The sequence below is a fragment of the Salmo salar genome, chromosome ssa13, assembly GCF_905237065.1.
Source record: "Salmo salar chromosome ssa13, Ssal_v3.1, whole genome shotgun sequence".
NCBI classification, from domain to species: Eukaryota; Metazoa; Chordata; class Actinopteri; order Salmoniformes; family Salmonidae; genus Salmo; species Salmo salar.
The window spans coordinates 16,525,526-16,544,659 of NC_059454.1; the positions used below are offsets into that span (position 1 = coordinate 16,525,526).

At 41.7% G+C, this 19,134-nt stretch overlaps 1 protein-coding gene across 1 annotated transcript in view; it reads right to left on the reverse strand.

Moving 5' to 3' along the window:
- cacna2d3a (calcium channel, voltage-dependent, alpha 2/delta subunit 3a) overlaps positions 1-19,134 on the reverse strand; it is a 328,563-nt gene that overhangs the window by 69,168 nt on the left and 240,261 nt on the right. The window contains exons 21-26 of the mRNA XM_045692990.1: positions 18,266-18,311; positions 17,847-17,944; positions 16,755-16,848; positions 16,401-16,496; positions 16,075-16,196; positions 15,097-15,174 (exon numbers count right to left, since the gene is read on the reverse strand). Coding sequence (XP_045548946.1) covers positions 15,097-15,174; positions 16,075-16,196; positions 16,401-16,496; positions 16,755-16,848; positions 17,847-17,944; positions 18,266-18,311 — 534 coding nt within the window. The remainder of the gene's footprint in view (positions 1-15,096; positions 15,175-16,074; positions 16,197-16,400; positions 16,497-16,754; positions 16,849-17,846; positions 17,945-18,265; positions 18,312-19,134) is intronic.

Consider the following 19,134-nt stretch of genomic DNA (forward strand, 5'->3'; position numbering starts at 1 on the left):
TCTGTCTCTCTATTCTCCTCTCAGTATCTTTCTCTCATTCTGTCTCTCTATTCTCCTCTCAGTATCTTCCTTCTCATTCTGTCTCTCTCTCTATTCTCCTCTCAGTATCTTTCTCTCATTCTGTCTCTCTCTATTCTCCTCTCAGTATCTTTCTCTCATTCTGTCTCTCTATTCTCCTCTCAGTATCTTTCTCTCATTCTGTCTCTCTATTCTCCTCTCAGTATCTTTCTCTCATTCTGTCTCTCTCTATTCTCCTCTCAGTATCTTTCTCTCATTCTGTCTCTCTCTCTATTCTCATCTCAATATCTTTCTCTCATTCTATCTTTTTGTATAGTCTCCTGTCTTAACTACTTTGTCACTCACATCTCTATTTTCCGCACATCCTCTATCATATAAAGTATCTCTCTATTGTCCTCCTCTTCCCTCTTTTCTCTCTGATCTCTTTCTTGTCTTACCTTTTTTTTCTTGCACTTGATGTCCTTGCAACCATCTTTAAATCACTATCACTATTTCTGTTTCAGAACATCAGTCTAATCTGGACAAGAATGGTGTCCTGCTGTTGTTTCAAAACCCAGAGATGAGCTCCATACCGCCCCCTTGTGTCTGATACTGTATGTGGTAAAGCACAGATAGATAGAACATGTTGCACTATAAATCAACTCTCCCTCAAACACAGTGGAGCTGATCTAGGGCCTGCTGGATCATCCCAGTGATGAGAAGATTGTCTAAATTGCTGCACATGTTGTGACGGAATAAGATTACCCATAATCCCAGGACACAATGACACTGAATACATCAGCCACGTTCAGACAGCAGTTAGGGAGGAGGTGAATAATCCTGAGGACAGCACATACTGAGCATTACAGAAGAGGTTGTGTGTGCGTGCGTGCGTGCTCGCGCGCCCATCCTTCAGTTCTATATCATTACCCAAAGAAGGGCTTTCTACAACACCGGTGTATTCCTGCTTAGGGAGAGGTGGGTAATGATGTCATGGAATAGAAATATCCTCCATTAGACATATTTTATCCTCATTTAATATGCCAAAGGGAAGAACACATTATGTTGAAATAGAGTATGAGAGTTGCTCTGAAAGGAGTCTTGGAGGAGGTGAAGCTCAGACCTACAACAGCTCAGCCTTTTCCTTCTCTCTCGCTTCCTCTTACACATAAACACACACACACAGTACCCTAACACACACACACACACACACACACATTCCCCTAACAAATAAACACACACACAGTACCCTAACACACACACACACACACACACACACACACATTAGCCTAACACATAAACACACACACATTACCCTAACACACACACACACACACACACATTACCCTAACACACACACATTCCCCTAATAAATAAAAACACACACATTACCCTAACACACACACACACACACACACACACACACACATTACCCTAACACATAAACACACACACATTACCCTAACACACACACACACACACATTACCCTAACAGATAAACACACACACATTACCCTAACACATAAACACACACACATTACCCTAACACATAAACACACACACATTACCCTAACAAACACACACACACACACATTACCCTAACAGATAAACAAACACACATTACCCTAACACATAAACACACACACATTACCCTAACACCTAAACACATACACATTACCCTAACACACACACACACACACACATTACCCTAACACACACACACACATTACCCTAACACACACACACACACATTACCCTAACACATAAACACACACACATAACCCTAACACATAAACACACACACATTACCCTAACACACACACACACACATTACCCTAACACACACACACACACATTCCCCTAATAAATAAACACACACACATTACCCTAACACACACACACACAAACATTACCCTAACACATAAACACACACACATTACCCTAACACACACACACACGTTCCCCTAACAAATAAACACACACACATTACCCTAACACACACACACACACATTACCCTAACACACACACACACACACACACACACACATTACCCTAACACACACACACACACACACATTAGCCTAACACATAAACACACACACATTACCCTAACACACACACACACACACATTACCCTAACAAACACACATTCCCCTAATGAATAAACACACACACATTACCCTAACACACACACACACACACACACACACACACACACACACACACACACACACACACACACACACACACATTACCCTAACACACACACACACATTACCCTAACACATAAACACACACACATTACCCTAACACACACACACACACATTACCCTAACAGATAAAAACACACACATTACCCTAACACATAAACACACACACATTACCCTAACACATAAACACACACACATTACCCTAACACACACACACACACACGTTACCCTAACAGATAAACACACACACATTACCCTAACACATAAACACACACACATTACCCTAACACATAAACACACACACATTACCCTAACACACACACACACACACACACACACACACACACATTACCCTAACAGATAAACACACACACATTACCCTAACACCTAAACACTTACACATTACCCTAACACACACACACACACACACATTACCCTAACACACACACACACATTACCCTAACACACACACACACACACATTACCCTAACACATAAACACACACACATAACCCTAACACATAAACACACACACATTACCCTAACACACACACACACACACATTACCCTAACACACACACACACACACATTCCCCTAATAAATAAACACACACACATTACCCTAACACACACACACACACATTACCCTAACACATAAACACACACACATTCCCCTAACACACACACACACATTACCCTAACACATAAACACACACACATTACCCTAACACACACACACACACACATTACCCTAACAGATAAACACACACACATAACCCTAACACATAAACACACACACATTACCCTAACACACACACACACATTCCCCTAACACACACACACATTACCCTAACACATAAACACACACACATTACCCTAACACATAAACACACACACATTACCCTAACACATAAACACACACACATTACCCTAACACACACACACACACATTACCCTAACAGATAAACACACACACATTACCCTAACACATAAACACACACACATTACCCTAACACCTAAACACATACACATTACCCTAACACACACACACACACATTACCCTAACACACACACACACATTACCCTAACACACACACACACACATTACCCTAACACATAAACACACACACATAACCCTAACACATAAACACACACACATTACCCTAACACACACACACACATTACCCTAACACACACACACACACACACATTCCCCTAATAAATAAACACACACACATTACCCTAACACACACACACACACACATTACCCTAACACATAAACACACACACATTACCCTAACACACACACACACGTTCCCCTAACAAATAAACACACACACATTACCCTAACACACACACACACACACACATTACCCTAACACACACACACACATTACCCTAACACATAAACACACATATTACCCTAACACACACACACACACACACACACACATTACCCTAAAACACACACACACATTACCCTAACACACACACACACACACACACATTAGCCTAACACATAAACACACACACATTACCCTAACACACACAAACACACACATTACCCTAACAAACACACATTCCCCTAATGCATAAACACACACACATTACCCTAACACACACACACACACACACACACATTACCCTAACACATAAACACACACACATTACCCTAACACACACACACACATTACCCTAACACATAAACACACACACATTACCCTAACACACACACACACACACACACACATTACCCTAACAGATAAACACACACACATTACCCTAACACATAAACACACACACATTACCCTAACACATAAACACACACACATTACCCTAACACACACACACACACATTACCCTAACAGATAAACACACACACATTACCCTAACACATAAACACACACACATTACCCTAACACATAAACACACACACATTACCCTAACACACACACACACACACACACACACATTACCCTAACAGATAAACACACACACATTACCCTAACACCTAAACACTTACACATTACCCTAACACACACACACACACACACACACATTACCCTAACACACACACACACACATTACCCTAACACACACACACACACATTACCCTAACACATAAACACACACACATAACCCTAACACATAAACACACACACATTACCCTAACACACACACACACACATTACCCTAACACACACACACACACACATTCCCCTAATAAATAAACACACACACATTACCCTAACACACACACACACACATTACCCTAACACATAAACACACACACATTCCCCTAACACACACACACACATTACCCTAACACATAAACACACACACATTACCCTAACACACACACACACACACATTACCCTAACAGATAAACACACACACATAACCCTAACACATAAACACACACACATTACCCTAACACACACACACACATTCCCCTAACACACACACACACATTACCCTAACACATAAACACACACACATTACCCTAACACACACACACACATTACCCTAACACACACACACATTACCCTAACACATAAACACACATATTACCCTAACACACACACACACACATTACCCTAAAACACACACACACATTACCCTAACACACACACACACACATTACCCTAACACATAAACACACGCACATTACCCTAACACACACACATTACCCTAACACATAAACACACACACATTACCCTAACACATAAACACACACACATTACCCTAACACACACACACACACACACACCTACACACTCACACATTACACTAACAGATAAACACACACACATTACCCTAACACATTAACACACACACATTACCCTAACACATAAACACACACACATTCCCCTAACAGATAAACACACACATTCCCCTAACAGATAAACACACACACATTACCCTAACACATAAACACACACACATTACCCTAACACCTAAACACACACACATTACCCTAACACACACACACACACACACACATTACCCTAACACACACACACACACACACACACACACACACATTACCCTAACACACACACACACACACATTACCCTAACACATAAACACAAACACATAACCCTAACACATAAACACACACACATTACCCTAACACACCCACATTCCCCTAATAAATAAACACACACACATTACCCTAACACGCACACACACATTACCCTAACACATAAACACACACACATTCCCCTAACACACACACACACACATTCCCCTAACACACACACACACACACACACATTACCCTAACACATAAACACACACACATTACCCTAACACACACACACACACACACATTACCCTAACACATAAACACACACACATAACCCTAACACATAAACACACACACATTACCCTAACACACACACACACACACACACATTACCCTAACACACATAAACACACACACATTACCCTAACACATAAACACACACACACACACACACACACACACATTACCCTAACACATAAACACACACACATTCCCCTAACACACACACACACACACACATTCCCCTAACAGATAAACACACACACATTACCCTAACACATAATCACACACACATTCCCCTAACACACACACACACACACACACACATTACCCTAACACATAAACACACACACATAACCCTAACACATAAACACACACACATTACCCTAACACACACACACACACATTACCCTAACACACATAAACACACACACATTACCCTAACACATAAACACACACACACACACACACACACATTACCCTAACACATAAACACACACACATTCCCCTAACACACACACACACACACATTCCCCTAACACATAAACACACACACATAACCCTAACACATAAACACACACACATTACCCTAACACACACACATTCCCCTAATAAATAAACACACACACATTACCCTAACACGCACACACACATTACCCTAACACATAAACACACACACATTCCCCTAACACACACACACACATTCCCCTAACACACACACACACAAACATTACCCTAACACATAAACACACACACATTACCCTAACACACACACACACACACACACACACACACACACACACACACACACACACACACACACACACACACACACACACACACACATTCCCCTAACAAATAAACACACACACATTACCCTAACACACACACACACACATTACCTTAACACACACACACACACACACACACACACACACACACACACACACACACACACACACACATTACCTTAACACACACACACACACACACACACATTACCCTAACACATAAACACACACACATTACCCTAACACACACCTACACACACATTACCCTAACACATAAACACACACATTACCCTAACACACACACACACACACACATTACCCTAACACACACACACATTACCCTAACACACACACACACACACATTACCCTAACACATAAACACACACACATTACCCTAACACACACACACACATTCCCCTAACAAATAAACACACACACCTTACCCTAACACATAAACACACACACATTACCCTAACACACACACACACACACACACACATTACCCTAACAGATAAACACACACACATTACCCTAACACATAAACACACACACATTACCCTAACACATAAACACACACACATTACCCTAACACACACACACACACACACACACACACACATTACCCTAACACACACACACACATTACCCTAACACACACACACACACACACATTACCCTAACACATAAACACACACACATAACCCTAACACATAAACACACACACATTACCCTAACACACACACACACACACACACACATTACCCTAACACACATAAACACACACACATTACCCTAACACATAAACACACACACACACACACACACACACACACACACACACACACACACACACACACACACACACACACACACATTACCCTAACACATAAACACACACACATTCCCCTAACACACACACACACACACATTCCCCTAACAGATAAACACACACACATTACCCTAACACATAAACACACACACATTCCCCTAACACACACACACACACACACATTCCCCTAACAAATAAACACACACGCATTCCCCTAACACACACACACACACACATTCCCCTAACAGATAAACACACACACATAACCCTAACACATAAACACACACACATTACCCTAACACACACACACACATTCCCCTAACACACACACACACATTACCCTAACACATAAACACACACACATTACCCTAACACACACACACACATTACCCTAACACATAAACACACACACATTACCCTAACACACACACACATTACCCTAACACATAAACACACATATTACCCTAACACACACACACACACATTACCCTAAAACACACACACACATTACCCTAACACACACACACACACATTACCCTAACACATAAACACACGCACATTACCCTAACACACACACATTACCCTAACACATAAACACACACACATTACCCTAACACATAAACACACACACATTACCCTAACACACACACACACACACACCTACACACTCACACATTACACTAACAGATAAACACACACACATTACCCTAACACATTAACACACACACATTACCCTAACACATAAACACACACACATTCCCCTAACAGATAAACACACACATTCCCCTAACAGATAAACACACACACATTACCCTAACACATAAACACACACACATTACCCTAACACCTAAACACACACACATTACCCTAACACACACACACACACATTACCCTAACACACACACACACACACACACACACATTACCCTAACACACACACACACACACACACACATTACCCTAACACATAAACACACACACATAACCCTAACACATAAACACACACACATTACCCTAACACACCCACATTCCCCTAATAAATAAACACACACACATTACCCTAACACGCACACACACATTACCCTAACACATAAACACACACACATTCCCCTAACACACACACACACATTCCCCTAACACACACACACACACACATTACCCTAACACATAAACACACACACATTACCCTAACACACACACACACACACACATTACCCTAACACATAAACACACACACATAACCCTAACACATAAACACACACACATTACCCTAACACACACACACACACACACACATTACCCTAACACACATAAACACACACACATTACCCTAACACATAAACACACACACACACACACACATTACCCTAACACATAAACACACACACATTCCCCTAACACACACACACACACACATTCCCCTAACAGATAAACACACACACATTACCCTAACACATAATCACACACACATTCCCCTAACACACACACACACACACACACACACACATTACCCTAACACATAAACACACACACATAACCCTAACACATAAACACACACACATTACCCTAACACACACACACACACATTACCCTAACACACATAAACACACACACATTACCCTAACACATAAACACACACACACACACACACACACACATTACCCTAACACATAAACACACACACATTCCCCTAACACACACACACACACACATTCCCCTAACACATAAACACACACACATAACCCTAACACATAAACACACACACATTACCCTAACACACACACATTCCCCTAATAAATAAACACACACACATTACCCTAACACGCACACACACATTACCCTAACACATAAACACACACACATTCCCCTAACACACACACACACATTCCCCTAACACACACACACACACACATTACCCTAACACATAAACACACACACATTACCCTAACACACACACACACACACACACACACACACACACACACACACACACACACACATTCCCCTAACAAATAAACACACACACATTACCCTAACACACACACACACACATTACCTTAACACACACACACACACACACACACACACACACACACACACACACACACACACACACACACACACACACACACACACATTACCTTAACACACACACACACACACACACACACATTACCCTAACACATAAACACACACACATTACCCTAACACACACCTACACACACATTACCCTAACACATAAACACACACATTACCCTAACACACACACACACACACACACATTACCCTAACACACACACACATTACCCTAACACACACACACACACACATTACCCTAACACACACACACACATTCCCCTAACAAATAAACACACACACCTTACCCTAACACATAAACACACACACATTACCCTAACACACACACACACACACACATTACCCTAACAGATAAACACACACACATTACCCTAACACATAAACACACACACATTACCCTAACACATAAACACACACACATTACCCTAACACACACACACACACACACACACACACATTACCCTAACACACACACACACATTACCCTAACACACACACACACACACACATTACCCTAACACATAAACACACACACATAACCCTAACACATAAACACACACACATTACCCTAACACACACACACACACACACACATTACCCTAACACACATAAACACACACACATTACCCTAACACACAAACACACACACATTACCCTAAAAAACAAACACACACATTCCCTTAACACACAGACACACATTACCCTAACACACAAACACACACACATTACCCTAACACATAAACACACACACATTCCCCTAAAAAACAAACACACACATTCCCTTAACACACAGACACACATTACCCTAACACATTAACACACACATTACCCTAACACACAAACACACACACATTCCCCAAACACACAAACACTCCCCTAACACATTAACACACACATTCTCCTAACACAAACACACACACATTCTCCTAACATATAAACACACCTTGAAAATATGGAGAGTGGTACTCAGTGATGTGTTGGATTTGCCACAAACATAACACTTTGTTTTCAGGACAAAAAGTTCATTGCTTTGTCAAATGTTTTTGAAGTATTACTTTAGTGCATGTTTTTGAATATGTTTATTCTGTACAGGCTTCCTTCTTTTCACTCTGTCATTTAAGTTAGCATTGTGGAGTAACTACAATGTTGTTGATCCATCCTCAGTTTTCTCCTATCACAGCCATTAAACTCTGTAACTGCCATAACAAAGGGATTGAATACATATTAATGCAAGACATTTCAGCTTTTAATTAATTTTTAAATTTTCGAAAAATGGAATTCCACTGACATTATGGGGTATTGTGTGTAGGCCGGTGACATAACATCTCAATGTAATCCATTTTAAATTCAGGCTGTAACACAACAACATGTGGAAAAAGTCAAGGGGTGTGAATACTTTCTGAAGGAACTGTAGGTAGGGGTAAAGTGACTAGACAACAGGATAGATAATAGACAGTAACAGCAGTATACTGTAGGTAGGGGTAAAGGATAGATAATAGACAGTAACAGCAGTATACTGTAGGTAGGGGTAAAGGATAGATAATAGACAGTAACAGCAGTATACTGTAGGTAGGGGTAAAGGATAGATAATAGACAGTAACAGCAGTATACTGTAGGTAGGGGTAAAGGATAGATAATAGACAGTAACAGCAGTATACTGTAGGTAGGGGTAGAGAGAGGATAGATAATAGACAGTAACAGCAGTATACTGTAGGTAGGGGTAAAGGATAGATAATAGACAGTAACAGCAGTATACTGTAGGTAGGGGTAAAGTGACTAGACAACAGGATAGATAATAGACAGTGACATCAGTATACTGTAGGTAGGGGTAAAGGATAGATAATAGACAGTGACATCAGTATACTGTAGGTAGGGGTAAAGGATAGATAATAGACAGTAGCAGCACTATACTGTAGGTAGGGGTAAAGGATAGATAATAGACAGTAACATCAGTATACTGTAGCTAGGGGTAAAGGATAGATAATAGACAGTAGCAGCACTATACTGTAGGTAGGGGTAAAGGATAGATAATAGACAGTGACATCAGTATACTGTAGGTAGGGGTAAAGGATAGATAATAGACAGTGACATCAGTATACTGTAGGTAGGGGTAAAGGATAGATAATAGACAGTGACATCAGTATACTGTAGGTAGGGGTAAAGTGACTAGACAACAGGATAGATAATAAACAGGAGTAGCAGCTTGATGAGTCAAACGAGTTAGTGCAAAAAGGGTCAATGCAGATAATCCGGGTAACTATTTGGTTAACTATTTAGCAGTCTTATGGCTTGAGGGTAGAAGCTGTTCAGGGTCCTGTTGGTTCCAGACTTGGTGCATCGGTACCGCTTGCTGTGCAGTAGCAGAGAGAACAGTCTATTACTTGGATGAAGACACGATTCCAGGCTCCTGGCCTTCTAGGCAGAGTTCCTCTGTCCAGTGTCTGTGTTCTTTTGCCCATATCAATCTTTTATTTTCATTGGACAGTCTGAGATTTGGCTTTTTCTTTACAACTCTGCCTAGAAGGCCAGCATCCTGGAGTCACCTTTTCACTGTTGACATTGAGACTGGTGTTTTGCGGGTACTATTTTATGAAGCTGCCAGTTGAGGACTTGTGAGGCGTCTGTTTCTCAAACTAGACACTCTAATGTACGTACTTGTCCTCTTGCTCAGTTGTGCACCAGGGCCTCCCACTCCTCTTTCTATTCTGGTTACAGCCAGTTTGCGCCGTTCTGTGAAGGGTGTTGTATACAGCGTTGTACGAGATCTTCAGTTTCTTGGCAATTTCTCGAATCGAATAACCTTCATTTCTCAGAACAAGAATAGACTGACGAGTTTCAGAAGAAAGTTATATGTTTCAGCCTATTTTGAGCCTGTAATCGAACCCACAAATGCTGATGCTCCAGATACTCAATTAGTCTAAAGATGGCCAGTTTTATTGCTTCTTTAATCAGGACAAATCAAATCAAATGTTTTATTGTCACATGCGCTGAATACAACAAGTGTAGACTTTACCACGAAATGCTTACTGACAAGCCCTTAACCAACAGTGCAGTTCAAGAAGAAGAAAATATTTAGCAAGTAGACTAAAATAAAAAGTAATAATAAAAGTAACACAATAAGAATAACAATAATGAGGTTATATACAGGGGGCACAGGTACCGAGTCAGTGTGCAGGGGTACAGGTTAGTTGAGGTAATCTGTACATGTAGGTGGGGGCGAAGTGACTATGCATAGGTAACAAACAAGCACAGAGTGTACAAAAGGGAGGGGGGGGGGGGTCAATATAAATTGTCTGGTGGCGATTTTATGAACTGTTCAGCAGTCTAATGGCTTGGGGGTAGAAGCTGTTGAGGAGCCTTTTGGTCCCAGTCGTGGTGTTCCGGTACCGCTTGCTGTGCGGTAGCAGAGAAAACAGTCTATAACTTGGGTGAATGGAGTCTCTGACAATTTTATGGGCTTTCCTCTGACACCGCCTATTATATAGGTTCTGGATGGCAGGAAGCTTGGCCCCAGTGATGTATTGGGCCGTTCGCACTACCCTCTGTAGCGCCCTACGGTCAGATGCCGAGCAGTTGCCATACCAGGCGGTGATGCAACCGGTCAGGATGCTCTCGATTGTGCAGCTGTAGAACCTTGAGGATCTGGGGACCCATGCCAAATCTTTTCAGTCTCCTGAGGGGGAAAAGGTTTTGTCGTGCCCTCTTCACGACTGTCTTGGTAAGTTTGGTCCATGATAGTTCGTTGGTGATGTGGACACCGAGGAACTTGAAACTCTGAACCCGCTCCACTACAGCCCCGTCGATGTTAATGGGGGCCTGTTCGGCCCGCCTTTTCCTGTAGTCCACGATCAGCTCCTTTGTCTTGCTCACATTGAGGTAGAGGTTGTTGTCCTGGCACCACACTGCCAGTTCTTTGACCTCCTCCCTATAGGCCGTCTCATCGTTGTCGGTGATCAGGCCTACCACTGTTGTGTCGTCAGAAAACTTAATGATGGTGTTGGAGTTATGTTTGGCCACGCAGTCGTGGGTGAACAGGGAAAACAAGAGGGAACTAAGTACACACCCCTGAGGGGCCCCAGTGTTAAGGATCAGCGTGGCAGACGTGTCGTTGCCTACTCTTACGACCTGGGGGCGGCCCGTCAGGAAGTCCAGGATCCAGTTTCAGAGGGAGGTGTTTAGTCCCAGAGTCCTTAGCTTAGTGATGAGCTTCGTGGTCACTATGGTGTTGAACGCTGAGCTGTAGTCAATGAACAGCATTCTCACATAGGTGTTCCTTTTGTCCAGGTGAGAAAGGGCAGTGTGGAGTGCAATTGAGATTGTGCCATCTGTGGATCAGTTGGGTGGTATGCAAATTGGAGTGGGCCTAGGGTGTCCGGGAGGCTGCTGTTGATGTGAGCCATGACCAGCCTTTCAAAGCACTTCATGGCTACCGACGTGAATGCCACGGGGCGATAATCATTTAGGCAGGTTACCTTTGCTTCCTTGGGCATAGGGACTATGGTGGTCTGCTTGAAACATGTAGGTATTACAGACTCGGTCAGGGAGAGGTTGAAAATGTCAGTGAAGACACTTGACAGTTGGTCCGCGCATGCTTTGAGTACATGTCCTGGTAATCCGTCTGGCCCAGCGGCTTTGTGAAAGTTTACCTGTTTAAAGGTTTTGTTCACATCAGCTACCGAGAGCATTATCGCAGTCATCCAGAACAGCTGGTGCTCTCGTGCATACTTCAGTGTTGCTTGCCTCGAAGCGAGCATAAAAGGCATTTAGCTCGTCTGGTAAGCTCGTGTCACTGGGCAGCTCGCGTCTGGGTTTCCCTTTGTTGTCCGTAATAGTTTTCAAGCCCTGCTGCATCCGACGAGCGTCAGAGCCGGTGTAGTAGGATTCAATCTTAATCCTGTATTGATGCTTTGCATGTTTGATAGTAAACAGTTTTCAGCTGTGGTAACATAATTGCAAAATGGTTTTCTAATGACTAATTAGCCTTTTAAAATGATACACTTGGATTAGCTAACACAACGTGCCATTGGAACACAGGAGTGATGGTTGCTGAAAATTGGCCTCTGTACGCCTATGTAGATATTCCATAAAAAATCTGCCGTTTCCAGCTAAAATAGTCATTTACAACATTAACAATATTTACACTGTATTTCTGATCAATTTGATGTTATTTTAATGGACAAAAAGGTGCTTTTCTTTCAAAAACAAGGTATTTTCTAAGTGACCCCAAACTTTTGAATGGTATTGTATTTAAATGTGATATTTCCGTTTTTAATTTTTAATACATTTGATTAAAAAAATCTAAAAACCTGTTTTTGCTTTGTCATTATGCGGTATTGCGTGTTGATTGATGAGGGAAAAAAACAATTGAATACATTTTAGAATAAGGCTGTAATGTAACAATACGTGGAAAAAGGCAAGGGGTCTGAATACTTTCTGAATGCTCTGTACATGGGTCCCGTAAATTTCTCAAATTTTCAGTAAATTAAAATCTTCTGGGTCACGTTGTCCGGCGCCACACTTCCCAACGTAAACTTTCCCTGACACACACACACACACACACACACACACACACCACAGTCCTCCTCCATAGCCAGCTGTGTGCAGAAGGAAGGCCAGAGGTTGACCTTCAACCTTGCCTGAGGCTAGAGGGGAGGACAGCCATTCGCTATCCAGGCAAGATGACCCACTATCCAGATCAACAGAGTCTGAGTGAGAGTGTGAAGGAGAAGGCACCATTGAGGAGAGTGTGTGTGAGAGAGAGTGTTGTGTGAGAAATGCAGAGTGTGTGCGTGTCCAGATCTCAGTGTGTTTGTGTCTGTGTGTGTGTGTATGTGTGTGTTTAGGAGGAGTTAAATTCACTCACCGGCAGCAATGGGGGATTTTCTTTCGTCCAGTAGCTGAATGGCAGTGCTGGCCAACACTACACTATTATTGTCCTTTCCTAGGACACATACAGAACACACACCATCAGTCTCCTTGTCATCACTACAATACGCATTCCTGCAGGGTATCTACATTATATACTATCCTTTGACCACCGCAGAAAGTAACTAGAAGATCAGCAGTATTATTAGAGTGTGGTTTAATGGACTCCCTGAGGCAACAGCAGGCCACTCAAAACATGTTCTTTCAATAATACCTTCGGAAGGGCACTGGTTTCTCTGAGTGTGTGTGTGTGTGTGTGTGTGTGTGTGTGTGTGTGTGTGTGGCAGCTCGTTATAACATATCCAATTTCAACCCATAGCAATCAGCCCTGTCCACAAGAACACAGCCCAGAATTAATAAGAGTGATAGAGAGAGAGAGAAAAGAGAGAGGGAGAGACAGAGAGGGAGATAGAGCGAGAGAGAGAGAAGAGAGACAGGAGAGAGACAGAGAGAGAAGAGAGAGAGGAGAGAAAGAGGGAGGGAGAGAAAGAGGGAGAGAAAGGGGAAGGTGAAGGAAAACATGGAAATAGGGAGAGAAATAACTAGAAAAAGCAATGGTCAGGGAAAAATGGATTTGGTTGAATGCAATCATCCTCCGCAAAATATGTGTGTAATGGAAACGGTTTATGTTAGGCAGTAACCATTTACATATCAACTTATTTTCATGTTCCCTCTCAGGCATTTGGCTGCAATATGGTACCAACCACTAAAAACAGCCCTCTAAACAGCTCACTACTGGGGGAGTTAAACAGGAAGGACTGTGTGTTTCTCTCTCTCGCTGTGTGTATTTCAACCACTCATGTCATTTCTCCAGTGGACAGAGGGTGGAGCAGTTGTACCAGATTCGACTGTGTGTTCAGGCTATCAAAGGAGGACTGTTCAGTGATGTTATCACATAGAGGACAGGTGTACCTACCTGTGTTGAAGGGGAGAGAGTAGACAAAGGTTCCAGGAACCTGTTCTGCCGCTCTCTTGTACCACAGGGGAAAGTGATCGGCGTTGAACACCCCTTCTTTATCTTCAGCTGTCAGAAAATCTCTTGAAACAGACAGAAAAAAGAGGTGATGAAACAGGAAACTGGAAACTGGACAGACAACGTGAGAGGACCAACTATTAACAGTCATTACAGGAACACTAACTTCAGGGAATTGTGGGGTAGCGTGTTGCGGACCATTCATCTGTCAGCGTCAGCCTGTGTGTGATGAACTTACTGATTGGTCAGCCTGTGTGTGATGAACTTACTGATTGGTCAGCTGGTCCGGAACCACAAACAAGTTGATTCTGGAGAGGCCAGTACGTGTGCCCAGGTAGGCTATCTCCACGCCCTTATCAGAGTTCCTGGAAAATATACAAGCAATAATACTCATGTAATACTACAGTAATACTACAGTAATGCGTCACACAGTAGATACAGAATGAGAGTACCGAACAGCTAAGAGCATCAGTAGTGTAAAACCATGGTACATACTAGAGGGAGATATGGAGAAAGAGGTTGTGTGTGTGTGTGTGTGTGTGTGTGTGTGTGTGTGTGTGTGTGTGTGTGTGTGTGTGTGTGTGTGTGTGTGTGTGTGTGTGTGTGTGTGTGTGTGTACATACTCTGACTTGTTGAGTACCAGGCTGGTCCAATAGGCCTCCAGTGGAGCTGTTACTACAGCATCAAACAGAACCTCCTGGATCAATTCCTTATCACCTAGGATAGAACACAATATAATATAATGTAACATAATAGAACAGAATATAATAGAACAGAATATAATATAATAGAACACAATAGAACAAAATAGAAAATAACTGAATAGAACAGAATAGAAAATAACTGAATAGAACGGAATAGAACAGAACAAAATACAAAATAGAATATCATCAAACAGCATAGAACAGAATAGAATAGAATATAATCAAACAGAATAGAGCAGAATAGAACAGAATACAATCAAACAGCATATAACAGAATAGAATAGAATATAATCAAACAGAATAGAGCAGAATAGAATAGAATATAATCAAACAGAATAGAGCAGAATAGAATAGGATATAATCAAACAGAATAGAACAGAATAGAATAGGATATAATCAAACAGAATAGAACAGAATAGAATAGAATCAAACAGATTAGAACAGAATAGAATAGAATCAAACAGAATAGAACAGAATAGAATAGAATCAAACAGAATAGAACAGAATAGAATAGAATCAAACAGAATAGAACAGAATAGAATAGAATCAAACAGAATAGAATAGAATAGGATATAATCAAACAGCATATAACAGAATAGAATAGAATCAAACAGAATAGAATAGAATAGAATAGAATCAAACAGAATAGAACAGAATAGAATAGAATCAAACAGAATAGAACAGAATAGAATAGAATCAAACAGATTAGAACAGAATAGAATAGAATCAAACAGATTAGAACAGAATAGAATAGAATCAAACAGATTAGAACAGAATAGAATAGAATCAAACAGAATAGAACAGAATAGAATATAATCAAACAGAATAGAACAGAATAGAATATAATCAAACAGAATAGAACAGAATAGAATAGAATATAATAGAAAAGAACAGAACAGAAGTGAGACAATATTGAGGCGTCAGATAGACCAGCTAAAGGACCAGTAAGGCATATGGAGTTCGGTAGATGAGTGTAGGATGGAGAGAGAGGGAATGGAGGGAGGGACTTACATTTAAGGTGTGGTTCTCGTCCACTGAGGTAGAGTTTGATGGCTTCTATCTGAGACAGGTACCGATGCTCTGGGTGCTCATCTGTGTCACAGTATGTCCTGTAGTGGAAACACACACACCGTACTGTTACAACACACACAGACACACACTGTTACAACACACACAGACACACAACCACGCTGTAACTAAACACATACACACGCTGTTACTAAACGCACACACACACTGTTACTAAATACACACACACACACTGTTACTAAACACATACACACTGTTACTAAACACACACACACACACACACACACACACACACACACACACACACACACACACACACACACACACACACACACACACACACACACACACACACACACAAACACACACAAACACACACACACACAACATTGTGTTCCTACCATTCATCTGCTAGCTGTACATCAGGGTGCTCCAGATCATGAAGACCTAGAAGAGACCAATAGACGTTAGTCTACAGAGAGAAAAGCCCACAACCCCCTGTGGGGAACACTATTAAACAACACAATGATAGGGACAGTGGTAGGAATGGGCTGTTGTTGACTGGTACACAGAGCTGCCACTGCTAATACCATACTGCTTAGGTATCATCATCTCTTACAGAATACTGGCACTGAAATAAGAAAAGCGCTATGGGCCGATTTGTGCCCGTACCGATACCTTTTTCATCCACTTTAAGCATCAGATGGACATAAACTCTGGTTTTCAGCTCTACTTTCATTTATAATTCATGTCCTATGTGTGTCTGGTGAAAAATGACTCTCCTGAGTGGCTCTGACAGGACTGACAGGAGTAGCAAGAGCCAAGTCATGCTCCCAGGGCTCCACGTGTTTATAAAAACATGCTTAGAATAAGCATGAATATTAACACACATGATCCTAGTCATGGAGCACAGGGAATACACATGATGGAGGAAATACATGGGAGGGAGAGAAAAGAGAGAGAGAGAGAGAGAGAGAGAGAGAGAGAGAGAGACAGAGAGAGAGACAGAGAGAGAGACAGAGAGAGAGAGAGAGAGAGAGAGAGAGAGAAAGAGAAAGAGAGAGAGAAAGAGAGAGAGAGAGAGAGAGAGAGAGAGAGAGAGAGAGAGAGAGAGAGAGAGAGAGAGAGAGAGAGAGAGAGAGAGAGAGAGAGAGAGAGAGAGAGAGAGAGAGAGAGAGAGAGAGAGAGAGAGAGAGAGAGAGAGAGAGAGAGAGAGAGAGAGAGAGAGAGAGAGAGAGAGAGAGAGAGAGGAAGGGATGAGTAACAGAGG